Raw genomic sequence first — 18,863 nt, 5'->3', positions numbered from 1 at the left:
CCGGGTATTTCATAGAGTAAGCGCTACAAAAAGTTGGCGAGCCAGTCCAGGAGATTGTTTGCCTGACAACAACAGTGATTTCTTGATACGACAAATCAAAGACAACTCTTATTGTGAAACAAGTTATCCAAGTGTTAACATTATGGATATAGTTAAAAACGAAAACGTGAATGTTTCCAATGCTGTCATAGTTGGTGGCATAACATTGAGTGAATCTGACCAAAACCTAGAAGCATGGCTTGTGCGGTATGGCAGTATTAGTCGTACTCTACTTATAGATGATCCAACATCTGAATTTCATAGGCAGGCTATAATAGAGTTTGCGCATAGTTCTGCAATGGAAAATCTGAAGCCTCTGTTGCCCTTAAGTATTGTTAGCACTTCAGATGCTGATGTCATTTTCACTGTGCGTGCCCTGAGTAGTGTATACTCACCTGTAGCTAAAGATGATGCTACTAAGAGTTATTTGGCAGAGCTGGAAGCCATTGCTAAAGCTACTGGCAAATCTTTTCAAGAAGTGCTTCAAGAGGAGTTAGTAAAGATGAGGTCAGTTAGCCCTACCACTGAACAGCTGCCTAGCTTGAGCGAGAGACAAGGATTTCTTGCAGCAGACTCCCAAACTCGGGGACTCAGCACTGCCAGTTCGGTACATGACCGTGGGTCACCTGCCACGTCACATAGAATGGGAGAAAGTAGAGATGCAGTTCTTTCACCTGACGTTTCTCCATCGCTGGGTGATAACCTGAAGAAACCCCAAAACCTGTCCAAGGAGAATGAGATTAATTCTGTATCTGATAGTAGTGGAATTAACCATCCTACAGCTACGGGGGTGTCACGTCCAGTTCTGACCATGGATATGATAGATCCTCCAGGTGTGCAGAGAGTTGTGGTTGAGCATGTCGTGAGAACAAGTGATGTGACAGCCCAGCATACCACTTTGCGTCTAAGATCTTTCTCAGGGAAAATTCCACGTCCACCAAATGAGCCAGACTTTGAAACATGGAGAGCAAATGTGAGATTCCTTCTGGATGATCCATCTGTTTCGGACTTGTCTCGTACAAGAAGAATCCTAGACAGCTTACTTCCACCTGCTGCTGACGTAATCAAACATGTTAGCCCACAGTCATCACCCTCTGTGTATTTAGAGTTGCTAGAATCAGTGTATGGATCAGTGGAGGATGGAGAAGAGTTGCTGGCGAAGTTCATGACGATGCTGCAGAATCAGGGAGAAAAGCCTTCCAGCTACCTGCATCGATTACAAGTGATGTTGAGTGCAGCAGTAAGGAGGGGTGGTATTGCAGAGAGTGAGCGTGATCGCTGTTTGTTAAAGCAGTTCTGCCGTGGGTGCTGGGATAATGGCTTAATTGCCAACCTTCAGCTAGAAAGAAGAAAGATTAACCCACCATCATTTGCGGAACTAGTAGTGTCTGTCAGAACAGAAGAAGACAGACAAGCTTCAAAAGAGGATCGGATGAGAAGTTATTTTGGGGTGGCTAAACAAGGTCTAGCTTCTTCCAAGCCACGAGCTGCCACTCATCAGTTGTCCGCTCACTCACCTGATGCAATCGTTGGAGCAGTCACTGAAACAGATTCCATGAGAAAGCAAATCTCAGAAATTCATGCCCAACTTGCCTCTATGCAACCACTGACTCACCAGAAGTGCCAGCCCACTTGTTCCAAAGCTATGGAGGTGACTTCACTAAAAAAAGAACTGACTGAACTGCGAGCTCAGATTCAAGCTGTGGAAGCTGCAGTTTCTCAGCAGGTTCCAAACAGAAACTCAGAGGTTGAGGAAATTGTTGAACTTACAAGACTTGTTGCAGAGTTAAAAGCCCAATTAACTGTCTCAGAATCACAGAAACATCCGTCAGGGAGAACATCTGAGTTCAGGAGTCCTTCTGCAATGTCACAGCCCAAGCAAGCTAGACATGAAGAAAGTAAATCAGTCGGAAGTGGTGGATTGACTTTAGCTCGACCTCGTCCAGGCTACTGCTTTCGATGTGGAGAGGATGGTCATATTTCTGTGAATTGTGAAAATGAACCAAATCCTTCCAAAGTAGAAACCAAACGATATCAGCTGAGAGAGAAACAAGCTCAGTGGGACCTGAAAAACCGAGGTGCGTCCCCACGGTTAAACTACAAACAGTCTCTGTAGCAGGGCTTACAGAAACTGAAGCAAGACCCACATGCCCTAACAAGCCTGAAAGAGTGTTTAACAAATGTTGTGATACAGTGAAGCAGGAAAAATTACCAAGAGGATTGGTTGGCCTGAAATGTACTGCCCAGCTGTTTGTTGAAGGAACTCCTGTGAATTGTTTGCTAGATACAGGTTCCCAGGTAACCACCATTCCACTTTCCTTTTATCAAGATCATCTCTCAAGTCACCCTCTGAAGTCGTTGGAGTCTTTACTGGAAGTAGAAGGAGCAAATGGGCAGTCAGTTCCCTACTTGGGCTATGTAGAACTCACTCTGACATTCCCCAAGGAATTCTTAGGAGTAAAAGCGGAAGTTCACACTTTAGCCCTAGTGGTCCCTGATTTGATACACGTTCCCCAAGTTCTTGTGGGAACCAACTCCCTCGATGCTCTTTATGCTAACCATGCTCAAGAAAACCCAGAGAACCTCAGTCCAGCTTTTAATGGGTATCGAGCGGTCCTAAAAATTCTGGATGTGAGACACAAACAGATGAACACTGAAGTCCTGGGATGTGTAATGTTGGCAGGAACTGCTTCTAAAGTTGTCTCAGCAGGAAGTGTAGCTGTTCTTGATGGAGTTGTTCATTTAAGTAGTTGTCCTACAGAAAACTTCACAACTTTAGAACAGCCAGTAATGTCGTCTATGCCAGGCGGATTATTGGTAGCCAGTGGTCTTTACACTTTGCCTGCTAAGCGCTCCTTTAGTTTACCTGTATTGGTGAGGAATGACACGCAGCATGACATAGCTGTCCCACCAAAAGCTGTGATTGCTGAAATGCATGCTATTCAGTGTGCAATTGAGACAAAGCCAGGACATGATGTTTCTCAGACTCAAACAAACTCTGACAGCTTGCAGATAAAGTTTGATTTTGGAAATTCCCCATTACCAGCAGAGTGGAAGAGCCGAATATCAGCTGTGTTGAACACAATGCCTGAGGTATTTGCTTTACATGACATGGACTATGGGCACACGGATAAAGTAAAGCATCGCATCAGACTTAGTGATGAAACTCCCTTTAAACATCGCCCAAGGCCTATTCACCCACAGGACGTCGATGCTGTTCGCAAACACTTACAAGATCTGTTGGCTGCTGGAATTATTCGTGAATCTGAGTCCCCATTTGCGTCCCCTATAGTGGTAGTGAGGAAGAAGAACAATTCAGTGCGCCTGTGCATCGACTTCAGGAAACTTAATTCACAAACTATAAAGGACGCCTATGCGCTTCCCAATCTGGAGGAGGTGTTTTCTGTTTTAACTGGTTCGAAATGGTTCTCCGTCTTAGATCTGAAGTCGGGATACTACCAGATCGAGATGGAGGAAACAGATAAACACAAGACAGCTTTTGTATGCCCCCAAGGATTCTGGGAGTTTAATAGAATGCCACAAGGGATTACAAATGCTCCCAGTTCCTTTCAAAGGCTCATGGAGCGCTGTATGGGCGATCTGAACCGAAAAAAGGTGCTAGTTTTCATAGACGACCTTATAGTTTTTTCAGAAACCCTTGAAGAGCACGAACACCGACTAGTGCAGGTCCTCACACGTCTAAAAGAATATGGCTTGAAACTTTCGCCTGAAAAATGTAAATTTTTTCAGACATCAGTGCGATATTTGGGGCATATTGTTTCTGAGTATGGCGTGGAAACGGACCCAGACAAAATTGAGGCCATTAAAACCTGGCCAAGGCCACAGACTCTTAAAGAGCTGAAATCATTCTTGGGATTTGCCGGATATTACAGGAGGTTTGTTCAGGACTTCTCGAAAATAGTTAAGCCTCTCAACAACCTCACGGCAGGATATCCCCCACTTCGGAAGGGAAGAAAGAGTAAGGACACAAACCGACAATACTATGATCCAAAAGGGAAGCTGGGAGACAGATGGGATGTTTCTTGTCAGGAGGCGTTTGAAACAATTGTGGAGAAATTAACAACTGCTCCGGTTTTGGGATACGCTGACTCTAGATTGCCCTATATATTACATACGGACGCCAGCACTGTCGGCTTAGGCGCCGCATTGTATCAGGAACAGGACGGGCAGTTGAGGGTTCTTGCTTATGCTAGTCGTGGATTAAATAAGAGTGAAGCCCGATACCCGGCTCATAAGCTTGAGTTTTTGGCCCTCAAGTGGGCTATTACCACGAAGTTCAGCGACTATTTGTACGGGACTGAATTTACTGTTGTAACTGACAGTAATCCCTTAACTTATATCCTAACTTCTGCCAAATTGGACTCGACCAGTTATAGATGGCTGTCTGGGTTATCAACATACAATTTCAAGATCCAATATAGAGCAGGAGCCCAAAACCAGGATGCTGATGGGTTGTCCAGGCGCCCAAACGGTCAGCTGATGAATGATCTAGAGTCCCAAAAAGAACAGGAGAGAATAAAGCAATTCACTCTGAACCATCTAGCTGAAGTTGACAAACATTCGCCTGTGATCCTGCCAGAAGCAGTAAAGGCTGTGTGTGAGAAACATCAGGTTAGCCAGTCACAGGATGGACATTGTCCTGTTTGGATGACATTAGCAGAATCCTTGACGATGAATGCGGATGCATTACCTCAAGAATTCCGAGAAGAATTTGAACATGGCCTACCTGTGGTCCCTTACCTCTCTGAGGAAGATTTAGTAAACCGGCAACGAGCAGATCCCGAGTTGAAGGAAGTCCTGGAGTACCTAGAGTCTGGTGAAAAACCTCTTGGTAGGAAGAACCTGTCACCTACAATGTCTATGTGGATGAGACAGTGGAATAAACTTGAAGTGAAGAATGGAGTGTTATATCGGAAAAGAATTGATCAAGGTAGAGAGTTGAGCCAACTTGTGTTACCCGAGGATCTTCGAGAGATGGTACTTACCAGTTTACATGACGACATGGGTCATTTAGGTCTGGAGCGAACTCTTGACCTCCTCCGTTCCAGGTTCTATTGGCCTAAAATGGCTGATGCTGTGGAGAGAAAAGTAAAAACCTGTGAACGTTGCATTCGGAGAAAATCTCCACCACAGAAAGCAGCTCCATTAGTGAACATAAAGACCAGCAGACCTCTGGAGCTGGTCTGTATGGACTACTTAACAGTAGAGCCAGACAATAGCAATACGAAGGATATATTGGTCATTACAGATCATTTTACAAGATATGCTATTGCAGTACCTACCAAGGACCAGAAGGCTCGAACAGTGGCCAGATGTCTCTGGGACCATTTCTTACTACACTACGGCTTCCCAGAAAAATTGCATAGTGATCAGGGCCCAGATTTCGAATCACGGACCATTCAAGAACTGTGCAAAGTCGCGGGTATCCGTAAGGTGAGAACGACGCCCTATCATCCGAGAGGGAACCCAGTAGAGAGGTTTAACAGGACCTTGCTGCAAATGCTGGGAACCCTGGAGAATGACAAGAAAGCCCACTGGAAGGAATTTGTTAAACCGCTTGTGCATGCTTACAATTGCACAAAAAATGATGCGACGGGGTACTCACCTTACGAAATGATGTTTGGCCGACAGCCTCGGTTACCCGTGGATCTCGCGTTTGGACTTCCAGTCAGTGACTCCTCTCATTCTCACTCGCAGTATGTAAAATCTCTCAAGGACCGGCTAGAGGAGAGCTACCGCCTTGCCAGTCGCAACGCTTTGAAGGTGGCTGGAAGAAATAAGAGGAGGTTTGATAGGAATGTAGTTGCCTCTGTTCTGGATGTAGGTGATCGAGTCCTAGTAAGGAATGTCCGGCTAAGAGGAAAACACAAAATAGCGGACAGATGGGAACCTAACGTCTATGTTGTGTTAAAGAAAAACAGTGGTATCCCCGTCTACACGGTTTGCCCGGAAGGAAAGGAAGGTCCGATGCGTACTTTGCATCGTGATTTGCTGTTGCCCTGTGGGTTTTTACCCAACACTGAGTTTTCAGATTCTGCCCAGCAGAAAGAACATCGTAGGCCAAGAACCCGAGCTCAGTCCAGAATTGAAAATGCTGCTGAAGAAGAGACTGTGCATTCTCAGTCTGAATCAGACAGTGAATCTGTTCACTTTGATGTACCTGGAGAGTCATTAGAGTTCACTACTAAAGTTATTCTGGAAGGGAGACCTACTCACCATTCAGAGAGTTCATTGGTTACAAGGAACTTACCTGAAGTTGTGTCCGAGAGTTCGCCATCTGTTGTCCTGGATCGGTTAAGGGAATCTGCACCTGCTGAAAGAAACTTAACCAGTATTGGGGTAGAGAGAAACTCACCTGAGATGTGTCATGGAGAACCGGATGCCTCTGGAGTTGAGCCTGAAAAGAATAGAGAAGATGAATTAGTACAAGTAATCTCAGAGCAAGAATGTAATGACTCAAGCGAGGTACCAGATGAGTCCTTTGAAGTGGTGAATGAAGTTGGACCTGATGCACATGTAGAGAACACCCATCCTCCATCACCCTCTGTCAGACATCTTCCAGACATTCCAACGGTGGCAGATGAGGCAGGGGATATGGAACCAAGACGCTCAAAAAGACAGAGTAGACCACCAGACAAGCTGCAGTATGCACGGTTGGGAAATCCATTGATTTCAGTCATTCAGTCTTTGTTGCAAGGCTTGAGCTCTGCACTATCAGAATCAGTAGATGAACATGATCATATTGCATATAACAATACTGGACCCAGTGTAGATTCACCTGTGTGACTCCCACGCACAGGGACGTGCTGTGATTTAGGAGGGGGAAGTGTAACCAAGGTTACCAGAGAGTAACAGAGGAAGAAAACTAATTTATAAATTTTAAGTGGAAATCTAATAATACATAAAGTATTAAAACATATTTAAAATAAGTTTATTTCTAAAAGAAAATCTTAATTTTATGTAAACACATACTATTAATTGGTTGTATATGTGGCCAATAGTCAGCCGTCTTTGATTTAAGAAGGACCAATGAGAGCGCTGAATGCGGCACGGCAGAGAAATTGATATCCGGGTTTCGCACATGGAATGCACGCAGAGTTAGCAGCAGCTCGCTTAACAATTGCATCGATTTATGTGGAGAACGGTTTTTGCTTTATTTTTGCATTTGATTCCTGAAGAGAATATTTTCATTTTGCTTCATGAGAAATTGAGAAAGAGAAACGATCTCCTAGAGGAACTTTGATAAAGGATATTGTAAGTAAAGTGACAAACTTTATTTTGTAATACTCATAAAAGCAAATTAGTAATGTAATCGAGTGAAACACATTCTATTTCATGAATATCAAAAGATATGCTGATATTTATGTACTTTATAAGCATCAGAGAAATGCTTAAGTGTTTACAGGATGTATTTTTGATTAAAAAGGAGAAAGAAACGGATTTAAAGGAGACGAGGTGCCTTCTGGAAATTTCTGTATTTAACGATCTCCTTGGTAAGTCAACTGACTTATTACTAGTTACAAATCAAATTGTTATTATTGTTTAAGAAGGGAAATAGGAGGAATTAAATCTGTGAGTATGATTTATGTATGTGAAACTGTGTAAAGCTGTATTTGGAAAGTAGAAAAACAGTCACAGACATGTTACATATAAAGAAAATATTCTTTATTTGAAGGATTCATTTACATATATTCAAGTTGTGTTTAAAATGTGTATATGTACAACGATTAGTTTATTTTCATGAGTTTATTTTGATACAATGTTATTGACTGTTGTTACAATGAAGATATTCATTATTGTTTTATGACCTTGTTTGTTCAAGGTCAGGTTTTTTGATGTGGTTTTGTTCTTCCATGAGTCGATCCTCTGTCGAAGTCTGTATCTTGGATCTGTCCCGACCTTCTGTTGGTGCTTAGGAGGGTTTGGACTGGCGAGCCCCCTGGATTCCGTTCTTGGATAGTCTGTGAAAAAAGACCACTTAGTGAACTCTGCGAAGGGTAGGAAATCGAATGACTTTTCTTCTGTTTTTTCTTTCTTCTTGGATGAAGACATTCTTTCCTCGTGACGGATAAACTCTATGGACAATTCAAAATCTGGTTTTCTGAGAGACTGGACAATTTAAGGTTGAAATAGGGAAACTTTGTTTTATTGAAAATTCAAATTGTCAAATTGTTGAGTTACAACTGAAATTGTAATTTTATTTATTTTTTGATTTTATGCTGTTTGTTTTTTGTTGGTTCATTTAAAGGAACAAATAGTGAGTTAATAACTTACCTTGCTGGGAAAAAGAAACCAAAGATAGGTTTTTAAAACCTAAAACAAAGACAAAAAGAAAATTAAGTGCCTGAAAATTTGTAAACATATTGTTTTTCATTGTCACTGTTCTAAATGTTGAACAACTTACCAAGTGTGGTCTGTGCAAATACAATTCGCTTGTTAAATCAAAATCTTCCGAGTCAGATCTGATCACTGTTGTTGTGGCATCTTTCTCAGCAGCGAATCTATTTTCTTCTGAAACGCTGGTCCGGGTATTTCATAGAGTAAGCGCTACACAGGACCCACGTAGATACTGTCGGCAGACGTAATAACGCTGCCAGAAGTTCTACTGAGGGTACCAGCCTCTCGAGACTGGCCTCTATTTTGCCCTGAGCTTACAGCTCGGTGCCCTGTAACGGTGAACCGGCAGGAGACACCTGAATTGCAGCTGCAAGTGCGGGCGATTGAGGGAACGGAACGTCGGTGACGCTCTCCGTATCCACCTCCTCAGAGGAGGATAAACGGAGCACTGAGGGCCATTTGCTGGAGGAAGTACCGCCTAGCGGGCTTCCAAAACCAGCAATTGGCTGCCAGTTGTCCCTCCATCGATAACCAGACCCTGCCCTGGGCAGTAGTAATAAAAACGCCCCATATGCAGGTCCCACGTAGATATATTCAGCAGTAATTTTCATGCTGCTCGAAATCCTACTAAGGGAATCAGTCTCAGACTGGATCTGGTACTACTTAGAGTTTTTAATTCAGAGCTCTGTAGCAGCTCACTGGCAGGAAGCATCTGAATTAATTCCTCTGAGGACCCCCATGGGGGTAGCGAACTCTCTAGTTCTGCTACGTTTCCGGGCAGAACGACTAGAGAATAATGTTCGCGGGAGATTGCCGCGCCTTGCTACACTGGCAGGGTTGGCTGTCAGATCTCCCTGTCTTAGCCGAGGACCTCTCAGACTGAAGCACGACCCTCAGATCGGGCTTTAGTTCGAAGCCCCCGGTCAGGAGTGTTGCTAACCCCGTCCTCTAGGTATTACCGGAGGAATAACGGACTGCAACGCTCCATTAAGAGCCTTTTATGTAAGGAGCTGATACACGACCGGTTACTGCTCCCGTACAGCATCCGGCACGTGTACTTTTGCACATCAGGCTTGTATTATATACATGTGGCCTGGAAAGCAAAGACGGAGCTTCCAGTGATGATGCCAGACTGGGTGACAGATAGCTGGTAAGCGTCTGTTCAACCCCCGGCACCATCTTATACCCGTGCTCATTCAGCCCCCATTATTAATAGCAAACTATTCAAAAAAGGGGGTGAAGAGCGGGTAAAACTGGATTTTTCCGATCTAAACAGTGTTTCTTTTTAACTGTATAGATTGGGAAAGAACAAAAAGGCTCCTTTTTGGAAGTGCAGACTTAGTCCGAAGAAAACAAATAGTTTGCTTTCCTACGGCTCATTGCTTCTTTATTCAGTACTTCCAAAGCTCCTAACATTGAGGCAATCGGGGGGCGGTTAAATACTTTTGACAACGTTCTCCACATCAACCTCCTCGGAGGAAGACAAGAGAAACGTTGAGACCTCTTTCTGGTAGGAAGAACCGCAACGCGGGCTTCCTCACCCAGTAGGAGATCATCCGATCTGCTATGCGAGGGAGGAGATAGGGGATTACCCGTCTCCATCCCTTTAACAGATCGAGCTGCGTAATCGCTCGAGTGCGGCTGCCGCTCCGCCTCTTTTTTGCGGAAGCGGGGCCAGACCCGCGAAGAACGCTGGTGAACACTCTCTCCTCAAAGAGAGTGTTCCGAGAACGGAGTACGTGCAGTGGAAAGCGCGCTTTCACACCGCAAACAGCCAGCCCCCTCAAGGGCTGACTGAGCGTGCTCCGCACCCACACAGCCACGCACAGACTGCGTGTATCCCCACCAACAGACGCTTCTCTGCTTGGCAGGGAGGGACACGCTGTCTGTGAAGCTGCTAAACCGCTAAATTACTTTCCCCCTTTTTTTTTTTTTTTTTTGGTTGGTAACATATCCACTCAAATAAAAGTTGTGCAAACTGGCACAGAAAAACAGTGGAATGAAACAGACAGACAGACACAGAGCGCTTCGCTGAATGACAAAAGCCGGTTTGAAAAGCACATGCTTATATACTTCCTGGTCGCCTACGTCACCGCCCCCGGTGACGTCACTCCCGTCATCCTATTGGTTGAAGACTGATTCAGAGCCGGGTTCGCCAATGGCATTCCCCAGAGCGTTGATGACGCAGTGTAGAGTTCCCGAAAGGGAAGCACTAATTTGCATACATTTCAAGTCAGTTTTGATTTTTTTTTTTTGACATATTAGAGTTAAATGTTTTTACAGAGGGGGTTTTGGGTATCTCATTTTGTTACTCCATAATTCAGAAAAAACTTTGAACAGACAGAAAAACATTTTTTTTTGGTTTTTTACCATTTTTGGGGGAGTAAAATGTGTAAAACCAAGCTAATTGTATATAAACAAATCCCCCTGTAAAAACCTTCAGGAAACATACAGGAATAAAAATGTAAAGTTTGGTGTGTGTAATTGCTACTGAAATGGAGATTTATGGCTCAGTGTAGGAAAAAAAACTAATTTTGAAAAAACGACCTTTAAAAACATGGATTGTAATTGAAATCTTTTGACACAAATAGATAAAGTGCTATAAAAGAAACACTTAACAGTGCCTTTTGGGTGTTTTCTTTCCACTAGTCTTAAAAAAAAAAAAGCTTTATGAAAAAGCCCAAAATCTTAAATTTGACAGGTTCATGAAAAAACAGCGTTTTTGCCTGCAGTGTCTCCCCTTAATAGCGACTCCCTGATGCATGAAAATTATATTCAATATTAGAATGTTTGCGAAAGCAGGATTAAGATAAAACTGTCTGTGCAAGGCTTTAATACAAAAACACACACAATGAATGGCGACTGTAGAAAGCTAAAGCCAGACCCATTTTTAGGTGTGAAAAGAGGACATGTCCGGGAGAAAAGAGGATGTATGGTCACCCTAACTAAATTTCTGTAGACAAAATATTTTTTTTGTGGACTATCCCTTTAAAATTATTGAAAGAACCGTTAACAGAACAATTAATAAATCTGAAAAGATAAAACTCTCAAACAGGTGACTTTTTTAATTGTATTTTTTACACAAATTGTCAAAATGAACCGATTCACTATAATGAATCGTCTTTTCATTCCATTTTCATTCCATTCCAGCAATTTACCATTTATGCGCTACTTTTAGCTAGTTACTCCCCAACACTGCCAAACATAGGCTAAGGTAAGAGGGAAATAAAAAAAGAGGGAGAGACTGAGAGAGAAAAGGGGACTAAACTAATCATACAGCACAGAGACGTAGTGACCTGAGATAACATCGGGAGGGCAACTCCAAAAGAAAACTGAAGGCGAGAGAATAATTATAGCCGTAAATGTAAATAGCTCATAGCCATGATAACATTTCATTTGTTAGTCTACAAAGACTCTGAGTGAGGAAATCGTTCCCCTTGTGCAATTTAATATCCTCAATAAGGCAAAACAAATCGGCATATCAGCGCAACTGTTTGGATATTGTGCAAAGGCAAAGATGGTATTTCATCAGCGTTCTCTGCCCTCTAGGTTTGTTGATATTCTCGTCACACATGTACTGCACTTTCGCTGGGGGGGGGGGGGGGGGGGGTGGATGTTTCCGTTTACAGGCAATGCTTATTTGCAATGTAACAAGACAAATAAAAGGTTAGAAAAAAAATAAGACACGTCTTTCAAAATCTTCACCTGCTTTGTATGCTCTCAAAGGTAAACATGCACAATGCTTTGACAGTGAGTGAAATGTCAGTGGTGTTGGCTTATTTGAATGCATGCTCATCTCCACAGCTCAGACGCAGTGGAGGTTCTTCCTACTTACAATCCTCTCCTGAGTACGCTGTTATTATTTTGGGGTCTGGACCCCAGCCCGCGTGATTCTTGGCCTGAATTTTGATCTCGTAAAGGACGAACGTAGGGGTGTTTTTAACCACGAACGAGTGCCTCTTCACCATGTGCTCCGTCCACTCCTCTCCAGCGTCTTGTCTTCTGTAGCTTACTTTGTACTCCAGACCAGGCCCGTTGTGTTCAATAGGTGACAGTGGCTGTGACAAGAGAACAAAAGAGCTCAGTAGGTTGACAGGAAACTGTAAATCAAAGAAAATAGCATTTAGTTCTCAAACACTTGCTGTTTGAGCCTCAGAGGGCAAGCTCAACAGACCATTTGTTGCTGACTGTATGATGAATATTGTACACAAAAAAGGCAAACTCTGGCAGAAATCAACATTTACAATTATAGACTGGCTGGCTTCACGCAGTTTTCAAGGGTGCACGCTTATCAGTGCAATTAGCTGCAGTAGATACCAGCAAATAGAACTGTGTATTCATGCTTTGTTTTCTTAGTTACACTGCCTGTCAAAAGTTTTTAAACTGTAAGATTTTTAAGCGTCTTCTGCTCACCAAGCCTGCATTTATTTGATCCAAAGTACAGCAAAAACAGTAAAAGAAATTATACAAATTAGTACTTTTATTTAGCAAGGAATTGATCAAAAGTGATGATAAATTATAATCATTATAATAATTATAGTGAGACATTTATAATGTTACAAAAGATTTCTATTTCAGATAAATGCTGAACTTTTTATTAATCAAAGAAATCTGAGAAAAATTCTACCCAGCTGTTTTCAACACAATAATAATAATAATATATATATATATTTTTTTTGAGCAGCAAATCAGAATATTAGAATGATTTCAGAAGGATCATGTGACTGGAGTAATAATGCTAAAAATTCAGCTTTTAAATCACAGGAATAAATTATTCTCCTAAAATAAATACATTTTAAAATATATTCAAATAGAAAATAGAATAGAAAATACTGAAATAGTACAAATATTTCAAAATTTTACTGTTTTTGCTGTACTTTGGATAAAGTAAATGCCGGATTAGTGAGAAGGAGACTTCTTCTAAAAACATAAAAAAATCTTACTGTTCAAAAACTTTTGACTCTTTGTCTGTGAAACATCATGTGAAACAATAAATTAGCCTGAAAAAGTTTGAGGTTGGTAATTTTTTATATGTTTTTGATGAAATCACTTATGCTCACCAAGGCTGTATTTGTTTGAACAAAATACATTAAAAACATTTACATTTTAATACATTTTAAAATTTGAATTTTCAGCATTCAGCATTCACCATTTCTTCATTATTTAGTGTTAGATGGACATTCAGATATCATACTTAATATGCAGATTTTGCTCAAGAAACATTTCCTTTGTTAATATTTGCTTAATATTCCCCAAACATCTGAACAGTAGTATTTTTTAATGAAATAATGAATAAATTTTATAACTGATTTTTTGCATGCAGGTCTTCTGCAAGAATGTTCAGTGCTGATATGCCTGGTTAATTGTCAACGATTTATTATGATGTCAAACATTATAACAATTCACTTTTATTAACAAAGCTCTAACAGCTAACTATGCTTTTACAATCACCCTGCAGCAAAAGACTGAATAAAAAATGATTCCTTAACATCCACCATTAACAATGAGATTCCTCATAATTCTAGAAAGCATGAAAAGATGGCCAGGTAATAGCTCAGAAACTGTAAAAGAGATTCACCTTTATGTGAAAATCTAAATTTATGTATCCTTTTTCTTTTTACTTTTTAATCAAAGACTCACTCTGGGCTCCTTTTGATTGGAACCTGTGTCCAGAGATATCCATTTCAGCAGGGCTTTGTAACTTTCCCAACAGCACGGCGATAGAGATAGCTGTGTTTTGCTATGCAAAAAACTCCTATCTTGGGAAATACGCTTATCGATAATTGGAACCTAACAACTGACACTGTTAGTTTTCTCTCCCCCTCTGAGAACTAAATGAAATTCGGTATTTGAGAGCACTTCTTTATCTGTGCAGCCCTTCCAGTGCTTTGAACATTAGATATTCCTGAAGACTATTGGAATTGAACGTTTAGCATCGTACCTCCCAGTTGATATCCATTTCATGTGGCAAATGACCTTCGATCTTGATATTTTCTGGGTTCTTGTCGGGTGCTTCGGAAAGAGCAGAAATATGGATTTTGTTGGAGGTGAAATTGTTAGTGGAAGAAAGAAAAATGGCCTGTGAAATATGCACTTTATAGACTGGAGCTTAAACGACAGGGAAAATCAATTATCTCACAAGTTTGAATGTTTTAAAGTTCAGTAGGCGACACAGTTGGCCTCACTGCTATCTCTAAAGGTGATGTGCTTAGGAGAAACAGTAGAAGAGCTCGTAGATACCTGATGCTGGAGTTTTGTATCTTTCAGTGGCCTGGCTTGGCCGACCTCTTCCCACCTCATTGACGGCAGAGACTCTAAATCGGTAGTCCACGTGTCCGTAAAGCTTCAGCAGAGCGAAGTGATGGTTTCCCGGTACTCTCATCATCTCCCTCCAGCTGCCCGGCTCATGTTGGCTTTCCTCAAACTCTATAACAAACTCTGGACAAAGTTTCAAATAAGAACTGGAGTCAACACATAAACAACATTTTAATTAACTGGGTTTACTCAGGAAATATTCTTTAAATTGACTGACTCAAACCGACTACATTAGATTAAACCAATGAAATGACGGTTAAAGTAACTCAGATATAAAACACAGGCCAGTAAAAGTAACAAAACAGTAACAACTGTGGGTTTTCAATTTTTTATAGAGCATGAGCAAAATTAATCTGTCCACAGTGTAGCTGTGTGACATTCATTTCGCATAATACCTTGTAAAGCCCCAAATTTACATAAAATTTTAATTACATTTTACACTACCATTCAAAAAGTGTTTTTTTAAGAAAGTAATACTTTATTCAGCAAGAACACATTAATTTAAAAAGTGACAGCAAAATAAATTTTTAATGTCAGAAAATCTTTTCTTTTGAACGTTCTGTTCATCAGAGAATACCGTTTTCCATAAAAATGTTAAGCACTACAAATGTTTTCAACACTGAAATTATAAAACATGTTTCCTGAGCATCAAATCAACATATTAAAAGAATTTTTGAAGGGTCATTTGATAACTGGAGTGAAGACTGAAGTAATGGCTGCTGAAAATTTAGCTTTGCCGTCACAGGAATAAATTATATAAATTATTATTATTATTATTTTTTTCAATATTTTGGATCACATAAATATATGGAAGCCCATTTCCGCCACTGAATAAAAAAAAAAGGCTATTGCGACTTGTTATTGCGCAATTCTGACTTTATAACTAGCAATTGTGAGTTTGAAACTAGCAATTGTGAGTTTCAAACTCACAATTGCTAGTTATAAAGTCAGAATTGCGAGATATAAATCGCAATTCTGAGAAATAAAGTCAGAATTGCATTATATGAATTTGCTATTCTGAAAAATAAAATTGCAATTGTGTGATATAAACTCGAGAATTGCGAGATTTATACTTGCAACTGCGAGAACAAAATTGAATTGCAAGTTTATATCTCACAATTCTGATTGTATTTCTCGGAATTGTGAGTTTATATCCCACAATTCTGACTTTATATCTAGCAATTCTGACTTTTTATGTAAACTGATGTAAACTCGCAATTGGGAGAAAAAAAGTCAGAATAGCGAGATTAAAAGACTTAAACAAAATAATTATTACCAACCCCAAAATTTTAAACAGTAGCATAATTTGCATTTTCTGAGTCATTTATATGAGGTAAACGTTGACCAAACTAACTGAATTATTTTCTAGACAACAAGATGACAAGTAAAACCAAATGTCTGTGCATGTCCTAGTTTATTACCTTCAAATTTAGTAATACAGTATAAGGACAATATGGGACTATGTTACCAGTAATGGAGCTGTTATGGTCATCTCCTGGAATCCACTGCAGTTTCACACTTCTGCCGTTATGTTCGGAAAGGATCACATCCTCTGGTGGATCAGAAACATCTAAGGAAACAACAAATTTTATTTAGGGCTGTCAATCGATTAAGCATCTTGAGTTCAATCAGATTCATTACATGATATTGTTGCTTTTTTTGGTTTTTCTTGCAATTTTATAGATATTTCAGAGACAGTGGGTGAAAAGAAGGAAATGATAGGAAGAAGAGGGAGGCTGAGTCTGGGAAATAACTCCAGCTGGTTTCAAACATGTCAGAGCTCATGCACTACCTGCCAGGTCATGTCTCCAGCTAGTTCATTTGTACAAATACTATGTGGTGCTGTCTTAATTAGGGGATAATTCCAGCCGTGCCGTAGCAGGCAGCCGAATCCTGCCTGTGTCATGTGCTGAACCCAATTCAGCCCTCAAAACTTGGGTTTGTCTTTACTTTTCTAAACCATGAAGACCAAAAGTACATAACTCACCCACTACTGAAAGCTGTGCAACCGCCATGTCTTGGTCGAATGGTGTTCTGGCCACACAGACATAGAAGCCCTGGTCTCCAAAGCTCACATTAATGATTTCAAGCACTCCATCGTCAAGGATATATCTACGGACACCAGAAAAGACAATGATTAGACAGCTCTAATATTCACTACTGTAGGAGAATAACATCCTGGTGTATCTCACCGTGCGTTCTCGCTGCCATTGAGGACCATGCCATCTTTTTCCCAGAGGATCTCAAAGTCATCACCAATTGAAGGATCGAACTCTGCCTGGCATGAAAACTGGATAGTGGTTCCAGCCAAAACCCGCAAATCACGTGGAGGATCGACTATTCTGGTGGGATCTGACATCGAAAACAAAAGTCATTTTGGATTTAACTAAACTGATTGATTTTCTGAATCGAGTAAACCCTTTGAACTTGACTGATTTACAAAAGAGTATCTTGTTCACTTACCTTTGACTTCAAGTGTTGCAGCAATGGCAACTTTGCCCTCAGTGTTTTGAGCAAAACAAGAATACTCCCCCATGTCCTCTTTCATCACAGTGTGGATCTCCAGCGAACCATTCTTATGTACTGAAAACCATTCTCCTTCCACTGCATTGGCACTGTCAGCTTTGCTCCTGTGCAACCATAAACCAACTAGGTCATTTTCAGAAAACAACACCAACTGTGTGCACACTAGTTTTCCCATGTCTTTCTAAAATCTAAGAAATCACAAAAAAAAAAAAAAAAAAAACATTGCCTAATTGGCACTAAAAAAAGTGACCGAAATATTATTTCTTTGCATTTACTTTTTTGTTGTCTCTTTTTTCATCTTCAGAGTTTGCAGCTCATTTTTGCAACTTTTTACTAAAATATAAGTCACAGAAAACTTACATTATATATAGATTTAACTCTGTTTAGTGTGTAAACATTAATTTTATTTTTAAGAAATACTGCTGATCTCTGGAAGCCCATTTTCACCACTGAATAAAACATAAAAAAAGGTTATTGCGACTTGTTATCTTACAATTCTTTTTTTTTTTTTTATCTCAAATGCGAGATATAAAATCGCAATTCTGAGAAATAGTCGCAATTGCGTGATATAAACTCGCAATTGCAAGTTATAAAGTCATAATTCTGAGATATAAACCCACAATTCTGAGAAATTAAGTCAGAATTGTGTGATATAAACTCGCAATTCTGTGAACATATAATTTTTTCCCCTCAGAAATGGACTTTATAATTTGCAACTGCAAGTTTATATCTCACAATTCTGAGAAAAAGTCAGAATTGCGAGATACAAACTTGCAATTGAGAAATACAAATACGCAGTTGCGAGAAAAAAGCTTGCAATTGTGAAGTTATATCCCGCAATTCTGACTTTATAACTCGCAATTGTGCATTTATATCTTACAGTTCTGAAAAAAAAAGTCAGAATTATGAGATTATATAAGACAATTCTGAGAAAAAAGTCAGAAATGCACGATGTAAACCCAATTGCAAGAAAAAAAGTCTGAATTGTGAGATAAAAAGTCGCCGTTACCTTTTTTATTTTTTATTCAGTGGCGGAAACGGGCTTCCATACTGATCAGACGTTTAAGGTCAGTAAGATTTTAAATAAATAATACTTTTACTCAGCATGGACAGTTTAAATCAATCAGCAGGGTCAGTAAAGATATTTACAATGTTATAAAAAATATTTCTAATTCAAATAAATGCTGTAATTGTGGACCTAGTTTCCACTATACAAAATTTGCTGAACATTCAGCTTTGCAATTTACAGGAATAAATTACATTCAGTTATTATACAGGGATTTTAAATTCTTGAATCTGATTATTTTCTAATAATCAATTGTGCATCGTCAATTATTGCTTACATAGAATACTGTACATACTGTAAATGTAATCAAATTTCACCATAGTTATTTTTTATCAAATAAATCCAGCCTTGATGAGCATAAGTGTTTTTTTTTTTACAAACATTAAAAAAAATCTTATCAACCCCAAACCTTTGAACTATAGTGTACATTTTATTAATTCGATAAAATGCCCTGTTTGCTTTCTCTTATGCGCCACCACAGGCAACACTTTTGCTGTTATTGCTTTAACTTAACAGTAGCATACTTACAGATCCACACGACTAGTTTAGCTCATTATCA

At 40.1% G+C, this 18,863-nt stretch overlaps 1 protein-coding gene and 1 long non-coding RNA gene across 2 annotated transcripts in view; both read right to left on the bottom strand.

Annotated features, from left to right (window-relative positions):
- Nucleotides 1-17,413, bottom strand: part of LOC141347646 (neural cell adhesion molecule L1-like protein) — a 44,275-nt gene extending 26,862 nt beyond the window's left edge. The window contains exons 1-7 of the mRNA XM_073852629.1: nucleotides 17,176-17,413; nucleotides 16,905-17,064; nucleotides 16,700-16,824; nucleotides 16,181-16,282; nucleotides 14,638-14,835; nucleotides 14,339-14,409; nucleotides 12,233-12,455 (exon numbers count right to left, since the gene is read on the bottom strand). Coding sequence (XP_073708730.1) covers nucleotides 12,233-12,455; nucleotides 14,339-14,409; nucleotides 14,638-14,835; nucleotides 16,181-16,282; nucleotides 16,700-16,824; nucleotides 16,905-17,064; nucleotides 17,176-17,413 — 1,117 coding nt within the window. The remainder of the gene's footprint in view (nucleotides 1-12,232; nucleotides 12,456-14,338; nucleotides 14,410-14,637; nucleotides 14,836-16,180; nucleotides 16,283-16,699; nucleotides 16,825-16,904; nucleotides 17,065-17,175) is intronic.
- Nucleotides 7,704-8,626, bottom strand: LOC141347667 (uncharacterized). Its single transcript, XR_012357395.1, has 2 exons — nucleotides 8,335-8,626; nucleotides 7,704-8,021 (listed from the first exon to the last, which is right to left on the bottom strand). It is a non-coding gene; the product is annotated as an uncharacterized lncRNA (long non-coding RNA).
- Nucleotides 17,414-18,863: the final 1,450 nt, after the last annotated feature.

Source organism: Garra rufa, chromosome 12, assembly GCF_049309525.1.
Source record: "Garra rufa chromosome 12, GarRuf1.0, whole genome shotgun sequence".
In the NCBI taxonomy this organism is placed as follows: Eukaryota; Metazoa; Chordata; class Actinopteri; order Cypriniformes; family Cyprinidae; genus Garra; species Garra rufa.
This window is presented reverse-complemented; position numbering and strand designations above follow the sequence as displayed.